Source organism: Thamnophis sirtalis, unplaced genomic scaffold (assembly GCF_051295495.1).
Source record: "Thamnophis sirtalis isolate CommonGarterSnake01/CBP01778 unplaced genomic scaffold, rThaSir2_p1.2 scaffold_12, whole genome shotgun sequence".
NCBI lineage: Eukaryota > Metazoa > Chordata > Lepidosauria > Squamata > Natricidae > Thamnophis > Thamnophis sirtalis.
In genome coordinates, this window is record NW_028261392.1 from 53,271,611 (window position 1) to 53,281,522 (window position 9,912).

The 9,912-nt window shown below is 42.5% G+C and overlaps 1 protein-coding gene across 1 annotated transcript in view; it reads right to left on the reverse strand.

Annotated features, from left to right (window-relative positions):
* The window catches only part of HMGCS2 (3-hydroxy-3-methylglutaryl-CoA synthase 2), a 41,885-nt gene extending 32,727 nt beyond the window's left edge, over positions 1-9,158 (reverse strand). Inside the window, exons 1-3 of the mRNA XM_087726570.1 lie at positions 8,566-9,158; positions 4,875-5,329; positions 2,125-2,250 (exon numbers count right to left, since the gene is read on the reverse strand). Coding sequence (XP_087582696.1) covers positions 2,125-2,250; positions 4,875-5,329; positions 8,566-8,675 — 691 coding nt within the window. The 5' untranslated portion in view covers positions 8,676-9,158. The remainder of the gene's footprint in view (positions 1-2,124; positions 2,251-4,874; positions 5,330-8,565) is intronic.
* Positions 9,159-9,912: the final 754 nt, after the last annotated feature.

Here is a 9,912-nt window from a genome sequence, read left to right on the forward strand (position 1 = left end):
GTGCAGGGAATACTGTCATTTGGGCCGTAACAGACCTGTTTTCAAAACAGGCACATTTTATACCTTGCCAAACAACCCCAACTGCCACAAGTCTAGCCAAGTTATTCCTGATACACATTTGTTGTCTTCATGGAGCTCTACAGAGAATCCTCTGTAGAGGGGTCCAATTCACCTCAAAATTTTGGAGGGCATTTTTAACTTTACTTGACACCACCCAAGGATTGAGCTCATCACATCACGCCCAAACTAATGGGCAAACTGAAAAACTCAGTCCTAGAACAATATCTAAGATGTTTTATTCATTTTCAACAGGATAACTGGACTGAACTTCTACCTTTTGTGGAAGTAGCATTCAATAATGCTGTACACTCAAGCACTGGTTCCACCCTTTTAGAGTAGCAACAGGCCAGGATTTCAGCCCCATGCCTGAACTACCCACAGAAGAACCCACTATCCTTTCACTTAAGGAGAGGATAGACACGTTATAAAAACATGGCCAGTAGTTAGATTAGCTTTAGAGGAAGCTAAAGCAGCTTTTAAAATTCAAGCTGACAAGAAAAGAGTGGAACCCAAACCTTTCCATGTTGGAGACAGCGTATACTTATCTACAAAATTTCTGAAATCATTGCAGCCATCAAAGAAATTAGGGCCAAATTTCATTGGACCTTTCCCTATCACTAGAGTTGTCAACCCAGTAACAGTAGAACTACTCCTTCCAAACACACTCAGGCAAGTCCACCCACATTTCACATTAGTTTACTCAAAAGAGAAGTAATCTCACCACTCCACCTACACCACCTGTTCCTATCATGATAGAAGGTGAACAATACTTTGAAACTAAGGAAATCCTTGACTGTAGGATCCACAGGGGGGAAACCCGATAATTAGTTGGTTGGAAGCATTTATCTTTGTCCCAAAATGAATGGATAGCTAAACACCATTTTAGGGCCCCTAACTGAGAACATGCCCGTTGATCATCTGGCATTCTTAGAGCTTCACTATTGATTAGCTTAGCCTGAGCCTAAGGATAGCAGCTAGCAGAGGTCTTCAAACTTAGCAACGTTAAGACCTCTGCTCCATGCACTTGGGATCCCCAAACGGTGAGGATTTCTTTCTATCTCCTGTTTTTGCTCCCAAGAGGCTGGCTGGACGCTTTCTAGGCACCCCCATGTCCTATTTTGGGCCTAGCAGGCCTGCCTAAAGCCTGCTGGGAGCTAAAATGGGTGCAGAGGGCTGCCCCCACCCTATTTTGGGCCTAGCAGGCCTGCCTGAAGCTTGCTAGGAGCCAAAATGGGGCTCATGGGGATCATGGAAAGTTGCAAGCCAGGTGGGGATGGCACAGAAAACTCCAGGGGGGGGGGCTAGTGAGACTTACCTGTAGGCAGGAGGAAGAGGCCTCTCAGTTGGGGTGCAGGGTAGGCACCACGTGGCAGCTTAGGCAGGGAAGCCACCAGGGAGGTGAGGAGTGACTGGGTGGGGTGGGTGGATGGGGTATTTGCACTTAAAACGGTCTGCACATGCACACAGCATTAAAAAGGGGAGAAATACATTTTTTCAATGAAGATTGTTTCTGTTCATGTGCAAAACCGAAAACCAAGATGGTGCCATGGAGGATAGAACGGGTATGGTCACCTGTCCGCTGGAGTTACTACCTATTCGGCCAAACCGGACTGAATAGGTAGAAACCCACCTCTGGCTGTATCATTTCCCAGATGCTTCCCTTTCCAAGGTCCAGGTTCCCAGGAAACTTTATCCATTTTTACAAACTGACAAATACAGAATATCTGCTGCTATTTCTTCCATATAAACCTGTCTTGTATTGAATCAGATAATTCCACCATCTGGAATAAATAATGGTCTCAGTGAGATTGTGATAGAATGTACTAAGGCAGTGTTTCTCAACCTTGGCAACTTGAAGATGTCTGGACTTCAAGTTCCAGAATTCTCCAGCCAGCGAATGCTGGCTGGGGAATTCTGGGAGTTGAAGTCCAGACATCTTCAAGTTGCCAAGGTTGAGAAACACTGTACTAAGGAAGTGAATTCTCAGAGGATGAGGGTGCATTACAGAGAAATCAGAAACAGCTCACTGCAGACATTTTGTGTGTGAGAAATGTTTTTACTGACCTCTCTCTAAAGTCAGAGGAGCATTTGGTCCAACCAGCATAGCTACAGCTCCAGCTCCACCTGTTGGTCTTGCATTTCCAGTAGCATACACAGCAATATCACCACAAACCACCAAGGCATAGCGTCCTAGCATGACAAGAGCATCACCAAAGTGTCAACACTGATGAAGAGAAAAACAATCTCTGATTTTCTTCATAAAATGGACCAAAGTTCTTTTGTAGCTTCAACTCCTGATCCAGTAGCTGTTATCTATTCAAGACCATAACACTTTACCCAAGCCAATGTTTTTGAATAGTACTGACTTTAAGATGTGTTCAGCTCCGGGATTCTGGGAATTGAACCCCACCCATCTTAAATTTGCTGAAACACTGGCCTAAGCCAAAAAGAGAGAGGCCCCTATCCCAAGGACCTCTCTTTTGACATCAAAGAGCCAATAGAAGCACAGAAAAGGTAAGCAAAATGTTTCAAGACAGATGAAACATAGCTTTATTTAGTTTACATATGGTGAGAATGAAGCTTTAATGAATGGATGCACAGGAGAGAGGTTTGAAAGAAAGGACCTAGATCAAAAATGCATGTGATAACATGTTAGGGTTTTCTCCCCCTCAAAATTGTCTGATTTGAGAAACCTTGGTGGGGAAGGAAGACTTTTCAACCACACTCTGTTGGTGAAAAGAGCTATGAGGGAAATCATAGCAGCAACATCAGTCATAAAACTCATAACAAGGGTGGAAAGAAGAAAAATCATATAGTTCTTTTAAGGTAGATATAGCTTGTATGGCTACAGTTTGTGCTTAAGACCTCAAGGAACATCGAACGACTCAATATTAGGATGGCACAAAATGACACATTCTGAAATTGTGGCTCCTTTAACAAAAAGTAGCCATTCCCTAGTAATATTCCTGGAAGCCCTGTGGAAGGAGGTAGCCATATCCTTTACTTCCCTCTCTCTATCTACAGTCCAATGGTTCCACCACAGAACTCTGGGTGGAGGCCAAGTGTCTAAGCAAGGACAAAATGACTCCTTTAAAGTCACTGGAGAGTCCCAAACCTCCCAAGCTTACTCTCTGAACTCTATCGCAGCAGTGTTAGAACTATTCTTCCCAGCTTGGTTGAAATGGAGAGATCCTGGTTTTCCAAAAGCCACAAAATTAGTGTCTCACAGAGACTAAAGTCCAGGCTTTTTAAAAAGAATGTTCTGTCCCCTGAGGCAGCCCTTTAGCTGAGTGCAAGCCCAGAGCGGATCTTCCTTTCCCGCCATCAGCATTACCTTGGGGCTTGCACCATTCTCACAGTGGTGGCCCACGCTTAACCAAAGCGCACAGGCTGGTGGGCGAGAGAGGGAGTGGCGGCAGGCAGAGGGGCAATGCGGGCAGCGTAGCATCATGCTCCCTGGTCACCCCCGCCCTCCCGGCAGGCAAAGCCCAGCAATAGCAATAGCAATAGCAATAGCAATAGCAATAGCAATAGCAATAGCAATAGCAATAGCAATAGCAATAGCAATAGCAATAGCAGTTAGACTTATATACCGCTTCATAGGGCTTTCAGCCCTCTCTAAGCGGTTTACAGAGTCAGCATATTGCCCCCAACAACAATCCGGGTCCTCATTTCACCCACCTCGGAAGGATGGAAGGCTGAGTCAACCTTGAGCCGGTGAGATTAGAACCGCTGAACTACAGATAACAGTCAGCTGAAGTGGCCTGCAGTACTGCACCCTAACCACTGCGCCACCTTGGCTCTTAGCAGCTGTGGAGAATCCAGGTCAGGGGTGACATGCAGGCTGGTGGGGACCCAAGCAGTGACAGCTCAGCCCCGGTTCACCTTCCTCTCTGCCACCAGCTGCAGGAGGAAGGTAAGGTCACAGGGCAAAGAAAGAGGCGGTCAAGGGGAAGAAGCAGGGAGAATGAGTAGGGGGCCTCTGAAGGAGGGGAAACGGAGCAGAGGTAAGCAAGCCAATTTGGCAAAGGGTGATAGGAGCAAGCGGAGGGCTGGGAGGGGATGGTGTAGGATGAATGGGTGGCATGCGGGTAGTGGCCCCAGGAAAGGCCAGAGCCAAGGGCTGGCACATCCACTGATCTGAGGCAAAGGGCAAGCGGGCAGCATGCAGACGGAGGCCCCAGGAAAGGCCAGAGTCAGGGTCTGGCATGTCCCCTGACCTGAGGTGAAGGGCGAGCGGGCGGCATGAGGGTGAAAGGATGGTGAGAGCCAGGCACAAAAGGCAGCCAAGCCTCGCCATGTCCACCCCAAAGTGGCCCTTTGGCCAAGTATCTTATCTTTGTGGGCAGCCATTGTGAGCAGAGCGGGTAAGGCACAGAGATCAGCGGGACTGCATGGCCAGCATGGTAGGCCACGATGAAGGCAGGCAAGCAGGTGAGGCGCAGAGGCAGGCAAGCTGGCTGGGCCACATGGGAGGCAGCTAGGCTGGGATTTGGGCCTTGCTACTTGCAGGCTCCCGCAGGCTGCCAGGCAAATCAGGGCAGATCAACTCAGCCATGCAGAGTGCCACATGGGATGCAGCTGAAAGCAGGCAAGCTGCCTGACCCTCAGAGACTGTGTGGTTGAGGCAAGTGAGGGAGCCAGATGGGGAGCAGCAGCAGCAGCTATGCCAGGGGAGCAGACAAGATGAGGAGTGACTGGGCGGGGTGGGGCAGAATTTTAACAAGCAGTTTGCCCAAACCAGCCCAAATCGGCTGAATCCCACCACTGGTTCTACCACTAAAAGAACTGAACTAAAGTCTGTGAACACTTACCATCCCAGGAGCTGGATTCCATCCAATTAGCAGAGTTGAATAGAGAAGCTGTACCTCCATAGCAGGCATTGGTTGTGTCAATGCCCTCAATGTCTGTGTTTCCTGAATCCTGAAAGAGCTGCATCAGAACAGTCTTAACAGCTTTGGATTTGTCAATAATAGTTTCTGTTCCAACTTCCAGGCGGCCAATAGAATCCCAGCCGAGATTGTTTCGCTCTACCAAATGTTGTACAACGGTCAAGCACAAGGAATTGATGTCTTCATGTGCAGCACAGAAACCCATCTGCTTCTGGCCTAGGCCTGTGGTGTATTTCCCTGAATCTACGCCATCATATTTCTCTAGCTCACTTTGGTCTACATATTGGAATGGGAAATAAACCTCCAGAGCAAGGATACCCACATCCTTAGGCCATGGAGAGATTGTATGGGGTGATTGTACAGAATCTGTGGAGAAACTGCAAGACAAGTAAAGAGGGAAGGCTTTTCACAATACACACTTAGATATAATTCTGACTTCTACATTATTACGAAGAATACCTTACAATACAAACATGTCTCGGACTGATGCAGCCAAGGATCTTGCCTCATGAATATCCCACAAGCAAATAACAAGAGCAGGTGTATTTATGCTCCGGGATTAAAGAAAAGAAATATTCACAATCTTGTTTACTAGGTAAATTTACTATAATTAAACCGCACTGTGTAAATAACTGTTGCTCCACATTTAGGCATTGCCGTACAATCTGAGGCGCAAATTAATGCAGTGCTCATTTTCTCACTCGATCTCCAATATTCATGTGAAGATTATGGAAAAGAGAAGTACCTTACAATCAACAATGACACAAAGGTGCTTGGAGTTGCAATTGCAGCCTTCAGATAAGACTACTGCTGCATTCAAGGCTTACTGCTTATTGTAACGCGCTCTACATGGGGCTGCCCTTGAAGAGTGTTCGAAGACTCCAGCTGGTCCAGAACGCAGCCGCGCGAGCGATCGTGGGTGCACCCAGGTACACCCACGTCACACCTATCCTCCGCGAGCTGCACTGGTTACCCATTAGTCTCCGGATCCGCTTCAAGGCGCTGGTCGTTACCTTTAAAGCTCTTCATGGCATCGGACCTGGGTACCTGAGAGACCGCCTCCTGCCGATTACCTCCCATAGACCGATTAGATCACACAGGTTAGGCCTTCTCCGGATCCCATCTGCCAGCCAGTGCCGGCTGGCGACTCCCCGGGGGAGAGCCTTCTCTGTTGCAGCTCCAGCCCTCTGGAACGATCTCCCCGTGGAGATCCGTACCCTCACTACCCTCCCGGCCTTCCGCAAAGCCGTTAAGTCCTGGCTGTTCCACCAGGTCGGGGGGCTTTCGAAATATCCAGCCCCTCGGAAATTGTGACTGTTGTACATTTTAATATGTTGTCTTGTGTATTATCCCCCTCCCTTGTTTTATTGTAAGCCGCCTGGAGTCCTTCGGGAGTGGGTGGCATACAAGCTCAATAAATGAAATGAAATGAAATGAATGAATGCTTTTTAAATGAATGTGGACATTCCTAGTGCTAGAGGGGGCTCATTCAATGATAGATGTATTACAGACATCCCCAGTTCTTTGAGATCTGTATAAACAAATGTGATTTGTATAAACAAATAAATAAAAAAAGTCCTATTTATGGTAGTGAGGATTTGCTTCTAAATTTTGAGTTCCAATTTTTCAATTTTTATTGAAAAATTATTTCAATTTTTCTGTCACTGAAAGAAATTAGGTAAGTCTCTGCCAAAAACCAAATATTTTGTATTCACTATGGTACTCTTCTTGAAATAGCCTCTTTTTATTTTCTAGCGTTATATTTTCATCCTTTTAAAAAAGGCTTTGGGAACTGGTGAGAATGATTTCTATAATTTCTGTTTTGTTATATTGTCACTGATTGTATTGTTGTAGCAATACTTTTATAAATTTGGCTTTATAGATTTTAGTTTTTTGCAAGTTCGTATGAAGAGCAAAATAGAAACATTTATTTTAAATATGGATAAAGACTTGAGATATATTATTTGAATAGTATCTAAGTTTTCTTTGCACTTTTAGCATTTGGGTGAACTGTGGAATCAAGACTTTTACTGTGTTTAGATCTACAGCATCTTAAAAAAAGATGCATTCCAATAGCCTAAATGATACTTGCTCATCCTAACCATAACATATTGTTATCTAAGAGGTTAATGTTTAATACAAAGACCTTTGGTTACATTTGCACAAGATCAACACTGCTGGACAGCATTAGAGGTCAGGTCCAAAGGGTATGTGCATATATTACTTAAGTTATTGCTCCTTAAAGACCCTACAAAAAGCGTATTCTAAAAATTCAGTCTCCTTGCTTTTATTTGAGTTTTTCTTCCTATTGTCATAGAGATACAGGTAGTCCTCAACTTACAACCACAATTGAAACCAAAATTTCTCTTGCTAAGTGAGATATTTGTTAAGTGAGTTTTGTCCTATTTTACGACCTTTCTTGCCACAGTTGTTATGTGAATCACTGCAGTTGTGAAGTTAGTGACCTGATTGTTAAATGAATCTGGCTTCCTCATAGTATGAACCAGTATCCAAGTATCTCAATTTTGATCAGATGATCATGGAGATGTTTCAAATGTTGTAGTTGTGAAAAATGGTCATGTCACTTTTTTCAGTGCTGTTGTAACTTTAAATGATCACTAAATGAACTGTTGTAAGTGAAGGACTCCCTGTATTGCTAATTTTAATTTGGATTAGATTATTATAAATATAAAATTAGCTCTTTTATTAAAATAAAGGTGGAATATCAAAGTAAATAAAGAGTATTTTCTTATTTAAAGGAATAGTTTATCAGGCTACAAGCAACTAAGTCTACATCAGTATACTAATAAGTGTCCCAGCTTTGAATTTTGCATTGACAGTTGACTTTTGGGCTTATTATTTCATTGTGTATTCATGGAAAATATGTGAGACCGTTGGAACTATCTAACTGAGATCTGAAAAATGGAAAGTACAACACAGTGAAAATATTTGTTAAGTAGGAAGAAAGTAAAAATATACGTTTAATGAACTGGAATAGAAACTATGCTTGCTGTGAAAACTGGGAAATAGATAACCACAGACTTTCTCATATTTGTTTTATAAATTATAAGATGCCTGAGCTAATTGTGGCCCTTTTTGCCATCAATGTTCATATTGGCCCGAACTCCTTCTGCATTACCAATTAATTAAAGGGCTTACTATTCAAAATCTGCATAATTTGGAAAAAGGTTTTTCTCACGTGCATTCTCATGGATCAGATTCTCTGGGTTCCTTTAGAAAATTTAACATTTAACATAAACATTCACAAATGATCTTTCACAAAGAGAAGAGATTGTAAGAAATATCCAGTTATATTGAAATTAAAGACAAGATAGAAGTTGAAAGTTGAAAACACTTGTGCATGCTTTTCATAGAGAAAAGAGTTTCAAAAGTATTTTTTTTTTCATTTGCAGATTTGTAGCTGGTGATCCTAATATTTTAAAACACCCTGACTTTTATTAATCTATTTTTCTAATGCTCATTACGATTAAAGCAGAATTTTCTTATCAAATTTTCTAATAGATTACCACTGGAAAAGTTTGTGTAAAAGTAAAACTCTGATTACAGAGCCTGAAGATGTCAACATTTTTAGTGCTATTTTTTCTTCACTTACCTGTTCTGCTTCACCAGTGATGAAGAAGTGAGAGGCCAAAGTGGTTTCTGCAATGCTCGTTTCATCTGAAAGCAGCACAGCTGCTTAGTGTGTTTGAAAAGCCGAAACATTTTCCAGTTTGGTCGAACAGTCCAACTAAGTTTCAAACTAACTGCCTCCCCAGCTTTTTAAAAGATACACCAAGGGTACACAGAGCTCAGGTAAGTCCCTCCCTGTTCTTATCATGACAGCCAATTGTATATTCATAGTACACAAGCTGATCTAACTAGGGTTTTGTAATTTTTTGTGCCATCAACTTTCAGTTCTGGGGGGTTCCTAAATTCCTGGCTACCTTTAATCAAAATCATATTCTGTCCTGACTAGAATCACTCTAAACATTTCCCTCCATGAATGGTAGGGGTTTTTTCGGTCCGTCTCCTCTTCCACATCCAAGTTCTAATATTAAGTCTGTATTTTCCTGTATTGCCCTGTAAAACAAAGAGCACCAAGAGGTAGTATTTAATCTGGAAAAAAACCTTCCTCTTTCACAAAAGTGGCTTGAACTGAAAAATAAACAAATTTCCCATGTTTAGTATTTGGGATTTAGTATAGTTTTGGCATTCATATAAGCATATATATATATATACAAAATTATAATGTTCTTCCTTTTATTTAATGTGCTTAATATTTTATTTTTGAAACAACATGCCATCCTTTAAAGTCAAATCTTCCTAAATCAGTTTATAAAACATCCAAATTAAATTAAACTCTAGTATTTCCTCTTCTAATGCTGATCATCTTAATATTGTATTTTCTGTATGTTCCACCACAAGATTTGTGGATAACCACCTACTGCAGTAACACTAAATTATTATTTATGTCTACCTTGAAGGAGGAAAAAATAATAACCATAACAGTAATACTGCCATCAGCCTCTCAACTATGTATTTAGAAACTACAGATAGTCCTCAATTTATGGCCACAATTGACGCCAACAATTCTGTTTCTAAGCAAGACAGTTGTTAAGTGAGTTATGCACCATTTTATTTTTGCCACAGTTAAGCAAATCATTGCAATTGTTTAGTGAATCTGGCTTCCTACATTGACTTTGTTTGCTGGAAGCCAATTGGGAATATTACACGACTCCAAGACTCTGCAACTGTCATGAATATATGCCAGTTGTTGCCAAGTGTCTAAATTTTGATGATGTGACCATGGGGATGCTCCAATGGACGGACCTATGAAAACTGGTCATAAGTCATCTTCAGTGCTGTTGTAACATTGAAAGCACTAAACAAATGGTTGTAAGTTGAGGACTATCTATACCAGTGGTTCCCAAACTTTTTCAGTCCACCACCCCTTTGGTGC